General features: G+C 46.0%; 1 protein-coding gene across 5 annotated transcripts in view; it reads left to right on the plus strand.

Moving 5' to 3' along the window:
• HUNK (hormonally up-regulated Neu-associated kinase) overlaps nt 1-12,821 on the plus strand; it is a 286,592-nt gene that overhangs the window by 192,922 nt on the left and 80,849 nt on the right. For all 5 annotated transcript variants that reach the window (XR_010343928.1, XM_064380095.1, XM_064380097.1 and 2 more), the window contains one exon: nt 2,867-3,159. Coding sequence is in view for 4 of the 5 variants with exons in the window: in XM_064380095.1 (XP_064236165.1) it covers nt 2,867-3,159 (293 nt within the window). In the remaining variant the exon portion in view is untranslated. The remainder of the gene's footprint in view (nt 1-2,866; nt 3,160-12,821) is intronic.

Below are 12,821 nucleotides of genomic sequence, written 5' to 3' on the forward strand. Positions count from 1 at the left end.
TTCAAGTGTGCAATACGTTATTGTTAACGCTGGTCGCCCTGCTGTACATTAGATCTCAGACTTCTGTTTTTTTCTTTTCTTTTTCTTTATTTTTTGAGATGAAGTTTCACTCTTGTTGCCCATGGTGGAGTACAATGGTGCAATCTCAGCTCATTGCAACCTCCGCTTCCCGGGTTCAAGTGATTCTCCTGCCTCAGCCTCTCTAGTAGGATTACAGGCGTGTGCCACCACATCCAGCTAATTTTGCGTTTTCAGTAGAAACGGGGTTTCTCCATGTTGGTCAGGCTGGTCTGGAACTCCCGACCTCAGGTGATCTGCCCGCCTTGGCCTCCTAAAGTGCTGGGATTACAGGTGTGAGCCACCATGCCCAACCTGTTTTTTTCTTTATCAGGAACTATGCCCACAACATAATATTTGAGCCCCTCACTGAAAACGTGTATTCATCTGTATTTATTTACTTATATTTATTTATGTGCTTGTACTTCTGTAGACGGCATATTGCATATAATGCATATTGAGGGCATTGTGAAAAAGGTACAAAATATAATTACAAAAAAGAGAAATTAAGGGAACTGGGAGGTCCGCTGTGTTCCTCCTGCCCCGGGAGGCTCCACAGCTGTGTGAGAAGGAGTTCCTGGGTGCTCGTGTCTCAGTTAATGACAGGGCGTCTGGGCGCTGGGGGCAACGGTTGGAATGAACCAGATGGGTGGGTGGGGGAACAGAGAGGAAGGACAGGTGGCGAGGCAGCTGGCAGAAGACATTGACATCATGTGTTGATGTCAGTGGCTGATCACATTAGAGAGGGGAGTGAAGGCAAAAGAAAGAACAGGGCGGCCAGGTGCAGTGACTCACGCCTGTGACGCCAGCACTTTGGGAGGCTGAGGGAGAGAATCAGTCAAGGCCAGGAGTTCAAGACCAGCCTGTGCAACATTGGGAGATCCCTCTCTTCAAAAAGAAAAAAGTTAGCCAGCCATGGTGGTGTGTGCTTATAGTTCCAGGTCCTGGGAGGCTGAGGTGGGAGGATCGCCGAAGCCCAGGAGCTTGAGGCTTCAGTGAGCCATGATTGCACCATTTACTCCAGCCTGGGTGATAGCGAGACTCTGTCAAGAAAAAAAGAGAAAAAGAGAAAGAGGGAAAGAGAGAGAGAAGGAAAGGAAGGAAGGAAAGGGAAGGAGGAGGGAAAGAAGGAGGGAGGAAGGGAGGAAGGAAGGAAGGAAGAAGAGAAGGAAGAAGGAAGGAAGGAAGGAGGGAAGGAGAGAAGGAAGGAAGGAAAGAAGGAAGAAGGGAAAGAGAAGGGAAGGAAGGGAGGGAAGGAGGGAAGGAAGGAAAGAAATAAGGAAGGGAGGGAGGGAAGGAGGGAAGAAGGAAAGAAGGAAGGGAGGAAGGAAGGAAAGAGGGAAGGAAAGTAGAAAGGAAGGAAAGGAGGAGGGAAGGAAGGAGGGAAGGAGAAAGGAAGGGAGGGAGGGAAGGAGAGAAGGAAGGAAAGAAGGGAAAGAGAAGGGAAGGAAGGGAGGGAGGGAAGGAGGGAAGGAAGGAAAGAAAGAAGGAAGAGAGGAAGGAAGGAGGGAAAGAAGGCAGAAAGAAAGGAAGGAAAGAAGGAAGGAAGGAGGGAAGGGAGGGAGGAAGGAAGGAGGGAGGGAAGGAAGGAAGGAAGAAAAGGAGATGGAGGAAAAGGGTGAACACCGTGGAGAGGTGACTTCCCCTAAAGGAAAGAGGACTGGAGACAGATGCGGATTTGGGGTGGAAATGACAGTCTTCCCTTCCCTTCTGTCCCTCCATCTTCCTTCTGTTCTTCCCTCCCTCCCACCCTACCTCTTGTGACAAGTTGATTGTGGGGGAAATGCCCCAGGAGGAGCTTCCTGGGGGTGGGAGAGATGTGACTGTGGAGTAAGAGCAGAGGTTGGGTCCTGACAGTGGCGGCTGAGTTTCCCTGGGAGTGAGTCAACAAGGCAAGGAGGTAGACCTGGGGCTTGAGGGCCTGTGCATGGCAGAGAGAGGGTGGGCAAGGTGAGGGGTGCTGCATCTTTGGGCAGTGCCCTACAACCATGCCCTGGAACTAAGATTGGGGCCAGATTTAGCTGTTTCTGAAGTGGTTGGGGGTCCTCAGATCTGGAGGGAGATGATGGTGAGTCCTGAGAGGGACTGGGAAGAGTTCTTTGCTAGAGGAGAAATTGTTATTTCATCTTCCCATCCTGCAGAAACATAAGTTGGACATTAACCCTGCACTGTGCCTTCCAGACAGCCATTCAGATTTTCTTAGATAAATTCCATTGTCTTCCTTAATAACTGGACCTTTTGATTTTTCCTAATGTTATACATGTATGTGTGTATGTGTGTTTATGTATATATATATGGTATATGCATAAATATGAATGTGTATATATATATTTTCTGTTGATGCTGTTTTACTTTTTTTGAGACGGAGTCTTGCTCTGTCACCCAGATTGGAGTGCAGTGGCGCGATCTCGGCTCACTGCAACCTCCACCTTCCTGGTTCAAGCAAATTCCCCTGCCTCAACCTCTGGAGTCGCTGGGATTACAGGTGCACGTCACCATGCCTGGCTATTTTATTTATTTATTTATTTATTTTTTTTAGTAGAGATGGGGTTTCACCATGTTGAAACCTTGAACTCAGGGTGGTCAGGCTGCTCTCGAACTCCTGACCTAGTGATCCTCCTGCCTCAGCCTCCCAAAGTGCTGGGATTACAGGCGTGAGTCACCGCGTCCGGCTGATGCTGTTATAGATAAGTCGTTTCTCCTGCTGCAGAGAAATAGCTATGCATTCTCCCTGGATTCTTGAGAGTAGCCCAGGAATCACTATTGTCTGTCACGTCTGATAACAGGCATGATCTTGGTTTCTCCTTAGGTGGCCATAAAAGTCATCGATAAGAAGAGAGCCAAAAAGGACACCTATGTCACCAAAAACCTGCGGCGAGAGGGGCAGATCCAGCAGATGATCCGCCACCCCAATATCACTCAGCTCCTTGATATTTTAGAGACGGAAAACAGCTACTACCTGGTCATGGAACTGTGCCCTGGGGGCAACCTGATGCACAAGATCTATGAGAAGAAGCGGCTGGAGGAGTCCGAGGCCCGCAGATACATCCGGCAGCTCATCTCCGCCGTGGAGCACCTGCACCGGGCCGGGGTGGTCCACAGGTGAGGGCCTGGCCAGGTGATGATCGTCGACTGCGCGCTCCGTGTGTGGTGCTGTGCTTCAGCGCTCTCTGAGCCTCTGAGAAAGGCTGAGCAATTGCAGTCCGTTTTACAATTTTTCTACATTTTTATTTTATTTATTTGTTTATTTTTTTGAGACGAAGTTTCATTCTTGTTGCCCAGGCTGGAGTGCAATGGTGCAGTCATGGCTCACTGCAACCTCTGCCTCCCAGGTTCAAGCAATTCTCATGTCTCAGCCTCCCAAGTAGCTGGGATTGCGGGTGCTCGCCCGGCTAATTTTTTTTTGCATTTTTAGTAGAGATAAGGTTTCATTATGTTGGCTAGGCTGGGTTTCTATATTTTTATTCCATGGAATTGTTTTGCCAGTTGGGTTAATGCCAGTGTGAGGGTTAAAAGAGTAGAATCTGAAGCCGGAGTGACTAGGCTTGCAACCTGGCTCTGCCCTGTAATAGTTATGTGACCTTGGGCAAGTTACTTAAAAGTAACTTGCTAGGGAGGTTACTTTTATTTATTTATTTTTTTTGAGACAGAGTCTCACTCTGTTGTCCAGGCTGGAGTGCAGTGGCGTGAACTCAACTCACGGCAACCTCCGCCTCTTGGGTTCAAGTGATTCTCCCGCCTCAGCCTCCCTAGTAGCTGGAATCACAGGTATGTGCCACCACGCCTGGCTAATTTTGTATTTTTATTAGAGACAGGCTTTCTCCCTGTTGGTCAGGCTGGTCTTGAACTCCTGACCTCAGGTGATCTGCCTGTCTCCATCTCCCAAAGTGCTCCTATTACAGGTGTGGGCCACTGTGCCTCGCCAAGCCTCAATCTCTTAATCTGTAAAATGGGAATAATAATGACACGTCTCTCTCAGTTGGAATAAGGGTCAATGAGTTAATATACGGGAAGAGCTTGAGACAGTGTTTGGTACCTAGTAGGCATCAGGTAAGTGTTAGCTGCTTTTCTTATTTGCATACTCGTGAGACCAGTTGCTTAGGCCTCCAAGAGCCAGTGTTAATATGGCATGAGGTTGTTTTTCACTTAGTGCTAGGGATGATGGTGCTGTCATTGTCTTTGCTTTACATATGGTAGCCACTCAAGAGCTGTTTTATTCAATGATTTTTTTTTTTTTTTTGAGACAGAGTCTCACTTTGTTCCCCAGGCTGGAGCGCAGTGGTGTGATCTTGGCTAAATTAATAACTATATGTACTATAAAAGTCACAATTTGAAAGTATATAATCTAGTGTTTTTTAGTATACTCACAGGGTTGTGCAACCATCACCACCAAATTTTAGAATATTTTTATTACCCCCGCAGAAGAAACCTTCTACCGATTAGCAGTCACTCCCCATTTCCCTCTTACCCCAGCCCAGGCAACTACTAATTTACTTTCTGTCTCTGTGGATTTGCCTATTCTGGCCATTTCATATAAATGGAATTATATAATACGTGGTCTTTTGTGACTGATTTCTTGCATGTAGCACAATGTTTTTCAGATTTGTCCAAGTTAGAACATGTGTCAGTGTGTCCTTCCTTTTCATGACTGCATAATACTCCATATATGGATATACCAGAATTGGCTGATCCATTTGCGTGGTTCCCACACTTTGGCTAATATGAATAATACTGCTATACGCTTTGTTTTCACTTATCAGAAAACTCCAGTCTTAGGAGTGGAATTGCTGGGTCATATGGCAGCTTTCTCTATCCTTTCAAGAAACACATATTTTTAAAAAATTCAACATCTAATGATAAATCTAATTTTAATTTTAATAATGATAATCTAGTTCTGTTTTAAAGCCTTTCCTTCCCTCCCTACCTCCCTTTCCCCCTTTCCCCCTTACTCCCTTCCCCCCTTCCCTCCTTCCCCCTTCCCTCCTTCTCTCCTTCCTTTTTTTTCTTTCTTTTCTTTCTTTCCTTCCTTTTTGAGATGGAGTCTCACTCTTTTGCCCAGGCTGGAGTGCAGTGGCGCGACCTCAGCTCACTGCAACCTCTGCCTCCCAGGTTCAAGAGATTCTCCTGCCTCAGCCTCCTGAGTAGCTGGAACTCCTGAGTAGCCGGGCCACTGTGCCCAGCTAATTTTTGTATTTTTAGTAGAGATGGGGTTTTGCTATGTTACCCACGCTGGTCTTGAACTCCTGAGCTCAAATGATCCACCCTCCTCCACTTCCCAAAATGCTAGAATTACAGGCGTGAGGCCCTGCACCCGGCCGTGAAAGCCATTTATTTTCTGAACGGTGACGAAAGCAGCTCCAGGCCTTAACTTAGAACTTAGACTTTAGAGACTTCAAGGTAGAGAGAGCTGTCTCCTTACTAATGGGAGGGGTGCTGTGGGATGCTCTCATGTCTAACCTGGGGGAGGTCCATTGTCCAGGGCTTTTCTAGGGCCAGCCTTGGCCGGGCACCATTCCGGCTAATCATTTCCTCCTCATCCAGGAGAGAGAACCTCTTCACATATGGACTCAGTCGCACATGTTGTTATGAGATCACACTTCATTAGAACTCTTTGGGCTTAGATTAGCAAGGAAGAGAACATTCAGAAACTGTAAGTGAATCACACTATTTTCGGCTCTTTCCAACAATACCCTTGGGTAGCCTGAGGTGTCATAGCTCTGCCATTATTAGGAAAATGATAGTCGTAAGTGTGCCTGGCTCTGTCTTTGTTTATTAAGATGACAAAGGCAGAAACCTCACAAGTGAATCAGCTTGGATTACCGGCTCCACAGGTCACAGTTGAAAATGGAACCAGGCCTGGGAGTGGCGGAGCTTTCTGTGGTACTCGGGTGCTTTTCCAAGGGTTTTGTGCTGTCAAAAATAAGATGAGCATCAAGCTTCTCAGGATTGTGAGAACAACAAAGAAAACCCAGTGAAAGCTGCACCTTGCACGCTGGCCTCTCCTGCAGGAAATTCTCAACAGCCCTTTTAAAGTAATATTAACAAAATCCAATCCCTCTCAGCGCAATTACTGTCAGAATGTCAAAGCAATGAATTTAATAATGTTTCAATAGCAAAGACGTGTGCTTTTTGTTTCTCTGATCTCCAGCTTTTCTCACTTTTGCCTCTCTCTCCGGGAATGTATTTATAATCCAATAATGGCAAGGGCTCAGCTCTTTTAAGGTTAGGGAAGATTGGAAATATAGGCATGATTTAGGAAGATTTTTTTCACTTTTCCCTCTAAAAATCATGTTAACGTGTGTCACCGTACACGGACATAGGTGATGAGCTGGTTGAGACCTCACATTAAAATGCTTGTTTAGAATATATTCATGGTGGCTTTAACGGAATGTCTTGACTTTCAAAGACTCTATACCACTAATTTTGGGTGTTCGCATTTCAGCTGACCATTGGTATGCTTTTTACTGGAGCACTTTCCCATAACGAATTTTCTCCTTAATGCTGCGAAGGTGGAATGAATTTCATAAATTATTTTGAGGTTAGGTATTTCAAATGAATAAAAGAGTATTGCATTTCAGAGAGGCCCTGGGGTCCCTGGTGGGAAGATTTCTGAGTAAATACATTGGATCATGCAAAAGGATTCAGGGTGATTTTTTTGTAGCTATATGTATACAGTGATTTAAAGGGCTTTTCTGTGTGTGTATGTGTATGTGTGTGTGTGTATGTGTGTGTGTGTGTGTGTGTGTGTTAGAGGATGCTTTTTAAGTTCCTGGCTGGGCGCGGTGGCTCATGCCTGTAATCCCAGCACTTTGGGAGGCTGAGGCGGGTGGATCACGAGGTCAGGAGTTCAAGGTCAGCCTAGCCAGCATATTGAAACTCATCTGTACTAAAAATACAAAAAATTAGCAGGGATGGTGGTGGCACATGCCTGTAATCCCAGCTACTCGGTAGGCTGAGGCAGGAGAATTGCTTGAACCCGGGAGGTGGAGGTTGCAGTGAGCCGAGATCGCGCCACTGCACTCCAGCCAGGCGACAGTGCAAGACTGCATCTCAAAAAAACAAAAATGCTGTTCCTGATTAGGCTGATATTATGTTGTTATGTTATACTCAACTTAATGCTAGCAGAGCCCTCATTTCCTTTGGCATTAAATTGAAATATTTATTTATCTTTCTAGAACTATTTAAACATCATTTAAAAGAAACAATAAATATTACAAGTAGACTTTTTTTACAAAGGAAACTAAGCATGTATAAAGCAGATTCACTTTGCTGGCCGAGAGCGTCCTCTTAGATGGACCTGCCACAGCCTCTGTGTCTAGGGCTGTTGTTCATTCTTACAAAGTTAGCGTATGGTCTAACTTCCTTATTATTCCATGTTAGAGTTGTCTAAGCTTCTCTAAAATATAATGAGTTGTTTTTCCTTCTCCCAAATGTGCTCACCCAGCAGGATGCCAAAATCTGATGATTTGCCTATTGTATACAGAGCATCAACTCTTAACATGAATCACTCAGAAGCCGATTCTGCTGAGAGGCGAATTTGAGATTCATGTGTTCATTCAAAATAACAAAGTCCAATCAAACTGTATAGATAACACACAACAGGGTAATACAATACCGCCATCCCTAAGCAGAAAGAGAAAAGCCACGGGGCTGCAGGACCAGGAGAAAGACACATGATCAAAGGGAGACTGAGCCTGAGCTGGGATGTGTGTCAGCGCTGTGGCTCCCGGGGCGTGACCTTACCCATTCATCGATACGAGGAAAGGGCTCTGCGCTTAAGAGGAGGGCAGTGGAAGAGAGGAGGCCCTTCTTTGTTCTTTTGGGCCTGACAAGAAGCAGGCACAACCTGTGTTGGTCGGGGGTTAAGAAGTTCTTTTAACTTTCAGGTTTTCTTGGAGAGGAGAGGGAGGGGACGGCAGATGAGAGGGGAATGATTTCTGCTCATATCCAGGAGCTGGGTGGAATCCCACAGTCTTCTGCTGAGAGTGAGCACATATCTGGAGGCACCAGTGATAGCAAAAGTTGTTTGTTTGTTTGTTTGTCTGAGATGGAGTCTTGCTCTGTCTCCAGGCTGGAGTGTAGTGGCGCGATCTCAGGTCACTGCAACCTCTGCCTCCTGGGTTCAAGCAATTCTCCTGCCTCAGCCTCCAAAGTAGCTGGGACTACAGGCACACGGCACCATGCCCGGCTAATTTTTGTATTTTTAGTAGAGACAGGGTTTCACCATGTTGGCCAGGATGGTCTCCATCTCTTGACCTCGTGATCCGCCTGCCTTGGCCTCTCAAAGTGCTGGGAATACAGGTGTGAGCCACCGCACCCGGCCGGTGACAGCAACAGTTTTGTGTTTAATTGGGTTTAAAAAAGTAGCGTTGGAAATGCGAGCTCTTGCAAAGCTCCAGCCCAACAGCTTCATGGATTGAGATGTACAGTGCTTTGCAAGCCAGACCCCCTTGTCCACATGCTGGTTTGACCACTCCAAAGTGGCACTGGACAAATCACTCAGGCTTTTGTGCCTGTCTTTCCACAACTACACAACAGGGAAAATAGATTATCCACTTCACATGGCTGTGGTGAGGATTAGATAAGTCAATCTGCCTAAAGTGCTCAAAACTGAGATGCTGTGTAAGGCCTGAGTCCATTTTCTCTGTAATTACTACTGAGTCCCACCCATTGATTTTATGCATGGGAAACTGAGGCCCACGGTTCTCCATGCCAGCCGTTCTCTGCTTGCACTGCCCTTGTTATCTTTGGCTGAATTCTACTCATCCTTCAGGTCCCAGCTGCAGGCTCACCCTCTCCGAGAAGCCCTCCAGGCTGGGCCCCCTGGCCATAGACTCCCCAGCATCCTCTGCTTTTCTTTCTGAGCCCTTATCCCAGAGTTACTTTTCTCTATCTGCCTTTTGCACAGGCCATAGCTTAGCCAGTGCCCAGGCCTGTGGGCACATGGTAATACTTTGTTGAATGAAGGAAGGAAAATTGAATGAATACAGCTTAGTGTCAGAGTTTGCACTGGGATGGAAGCTTCCTTCCATAGGATGGCCAGTCCTATGTCTTGGAATAGTCCATATTCTCCCTGGAATTTCAATGGAGTTTCTTCACTGACTTGGTGTCAATGTGTTTATTTTTTAGGTCACAATTTGTAGAGTGGCATCTTTCTGGTGAATAGGTCTTTCAGTTTTATATACAGCATTTGTTTCTGGAACATTACAGGAACTCAATAAAGATTTCATTTTGAATAAATAAATCAGGTACATGGATAACACATTATTCTTGTATTTTACCAAAATACCCATTTGTAAATAAATCAAGGATTTGCAAATCATTTGCTTTTAACACAGCGCTTTTGAAGGTAAGACCTAACCAAAAATATCATGTTCCCTGCAAAATGCCTGTTGCCTTGGGGAGTTACGTGCTTGGGGAGTTTGGGATGGTTTATTCTTAGTTTATTATTAAAATCCATCTTGAGACCATCCCCGTAGGCAAAACTTTTTCCATCAAAACTTAATCCTGTCTGAATTGGGTCTAGCCTTCCCTCGGCCCCTTCTCTCTTACCTTTCATTAGGCTGGGGGGGCATGACCCCCAATACTGTTTACTTGTGGCCAAATTAATCACCTCTTTTAAGTATTTTCTGGAGTCTTTCCTCTTCACCTTGTCTTAGAATCTTTGACTTTAATTATGATCACCTCCAGCCTTTCACCTCATAAATGGAGTGGCCTGCAAAGCACTCAGGAATACATCTTCTCCTTTGCCTCTGCCAGTGGTCCTGCTGGGTGACCCTTCTCTTGGAGGCCGGGCTTCAGGGAAGAATCAGAAGCTCAGAGATCTTAATTGACTTGCCCGGGGCTGGTTGGCAGGTCCATTAGAGAGAGCCAAACCCCAGCACCTGTCTTTACTCCCTTCCCCGGGCCTCCTGGCTTGGCTGCCTGTCTTTGCCTGGCCTTCCCACTTCGGGTGTTCACTGGCTCTGCCACATCTCAGGCTCTCCTCCTCTTCCCTCCTCTCCTGATGCCTCAGGGTTGCGCCATTCAGATCTTCACTTTCATCTTTGGACTCAACCCTGAGTGGCTCCCCCAGACGCTTTCCCGAGTTCCTGCCCTCAGCCTAGACCTCCTGGGCTGGGCGTGGCCTGTGGAGGCCCAGGAGAGAGACTCTGCCTTCTCCCATCCCACAAGTCTGGATGCATGTGATGTATGCACGCAAACACACACAGACACACACACACATGCCCATGGTCATATACACAGTGTGCATGCTGACACATGAGAGCTCACACGTGTGTGTATGCAGCACATATGTGCAGACACATGTATACATTCATACACGCATGGATGTGTGCACACACATGCACATACCCACACATGTATGCTCATATGCTCTCCCACATGCATGCACACACATGAACAAATGTCACACTTGCAATGTGCACACACAAACCCATGTGCACTTACACTCTCAGGTGTAACAAAAAAAAAAACACACACACACACGCTCCTGCTTTCCACCTCCCTAGCACTGCTCCTGTCTGCCTCATTGCTCCACAGGTTGGAGCAGCTGCCTTTCTGCCCCCGGGGTTGGGGGAGCATCTGTACGTTGTCATGGTAACAGGGCCCTCCCTGACTCTCCTCCCTCTGTCCAGGAGGGCAGTGACTCAATTTATGGTGGCCAGTCTCAGAACCTTCCAATTGACCATCTTGAAAGAGATGCAAGGAGAGTTTGGGTGGGTGGGTGGAGGGACGGGGAAGGGGTTGCTTGGTAGCCTGTGGGTGAACCTTGAATGGTTAGTCATGGCCTGTGTGCCTGCTTGTTCTTTTGAAAGAACTTGGAACAAAGGGCTGTGATTAGGGGATACCTAGAGTGTGTGGAGGAGGCTTCTCCCCTTAGGTCCTTTCTGGATCTCTGTAAAAACACCCTGCACACATCTCAACATCTGGTCTGTCTGGTGTGATGGGTCCCATTTGAGCATTTCTCCCTGGAACTGCCTAATGAGCAGAGAAGGGTCCTGAAGCCTTCTGAGTCCGAACTGCCATCCCTCTAGTGGCCTCTTCTCTGCTGGGCTCCCTGCTCCTGCTTCACATGGCTTCTGTTGGTATATCAGTGCTGTGCGTTGTTCCCAAGACACCCCCTGGACCTCTGCGTCCTCACTCCCAGCACTGTCCTCACCCTCCCATCTTCCTGCGCTGCCTTCTTTTTTTTAATACAGAGTCTCACTCTATCCCCCAGGCTGGAGTGCAGTGTCACCATCTTGGCTCACTGCAACCTCCACCTCCCAGGTTCAAGCGATTCTCCTGCCTCAGCCTCCCCAGCCTGTAGCTGAGACTACAGGTGCCCATCACCACACCCGGCTAATTTTTGTATTTTTAGTAGAGACAGAGTTTCACCATGTTGACCAGGCTGGTCTTGAACTCCTGACCTTAGGTGATCCACCCGCCTCAGCCTCCCAAAGTGCTGGGATTACTTATTTCTTTTTATCACTGAATATGTCATTGTTTGGATGTACCAGAGTTTGTTCATCCATTCTCCTACTGAAGGACATCTTGGGTGCTTCCAGTTTGGGGAAAGCATGATTGAAACTGCTGTAAACATTTATATCCATAAGTTTTCCATTCATTTGGGGAAATATCTAGGTAAAACTATTTGAAAAATGAGATTTTAGTGCCTTTTCTCCTAAAGTCAGGAGGAAAGTATCCCTCTTCCTTCTGGATAAGTTACAAAGGACAAAGCAGGAAGTGGACATAAATAAAGCCAAAGGCTATTGAATGTTCCTTTCTTTTGGGTGGGTAAGTACACTGAGCTCTTGGACAGGGTCTTGGGAACAATGCGCAGCACCGATATAGCAGCTCACCTTTCCATTAACTAGTGTGGAACTTTTAGGCAGTTGGATTGGTTGTCACTGAAATCTTTTAGAAATCTGGACAAATAACCAGGTTAACCAGGTTTGTTCTGTGCATTTTTCTTAGCGGATGGGAGCCAGTTATAATGGGATGCTATGGGTGACTATGAGTGGGAAGATAGTGACTTTGAACTGATTTTATTTTTTCTCAGTTTGCCTAATTATTACATTTAATATGTCCTCCCCGGTTTTAGGACATTTCTTAGATTTTAAAAGCATGTATTTTTTCTTTTGTATTTTCTCTTATTTTTGGTCTTTCATTTATATCATTCTTCTAATCACTGTGGTTGTTCTCAGGCTTTTGTGGCCCCAGAATTACCCAGCTTCATTTTATTGCTCTCGGCAATTGCTGTCTTTCACCTTGCCTCTTTAGGATGCTTTTCACCACAGTATTTGTTCTGAACCACATTTCTTCTTTAATGCTTTTGCATTCTTCCCAGGCAAAGAGGCTTAATTTCCTTTGAAACAAACTGTAGCCTTCCTTTAGATTTAGATAGTACTGCTGTTTATAATCAGGGTTCGCGGAATGACAGTTTGTAATATTGCTGGCATACTATTTTATGTGTGCACATGTGTGTGTTAGAATTACCGTATATGCTTGGATAGAAGTCAAGCTGATAGTATGTCTTCATTATCTTCAGAAAAGAGGAAGTGCCTTACAGAGTCCTTGCAAATCTCTCATGTTATAAGGGACACAATTTCAATTATATAGTATTTTATTTTCAATAACAAAATACTAGTTGGAGAAGACACATAAACCTTGATTTGGCTTACTGATGACTTTGGGTGCTCTAGAAATCACCTGAGGAACCCAGCAGGAGGGAAGGCAAGAGCATTTTACATGGTTTTAATGATAACTTCTCGCCGGGTGCA

This window comes from Aotus nancymaae, unplaced genomic scaffold (genome assembly GCF_030222135.1).
Source record: "Aotus nancymaae isolate 86718 unplaced genomic scaffold, 86718_ANA_hifiasm-v0.15.2.pri h1tg000022l_1, whole genome shotgun sequence".
Taxonomy (NCBI): domain Eukaryota; kingdom Metazoa; phylum Chordata; class Mammalia; order Primates; family Aotidae; genus Aotus; species Aotus nancymaae.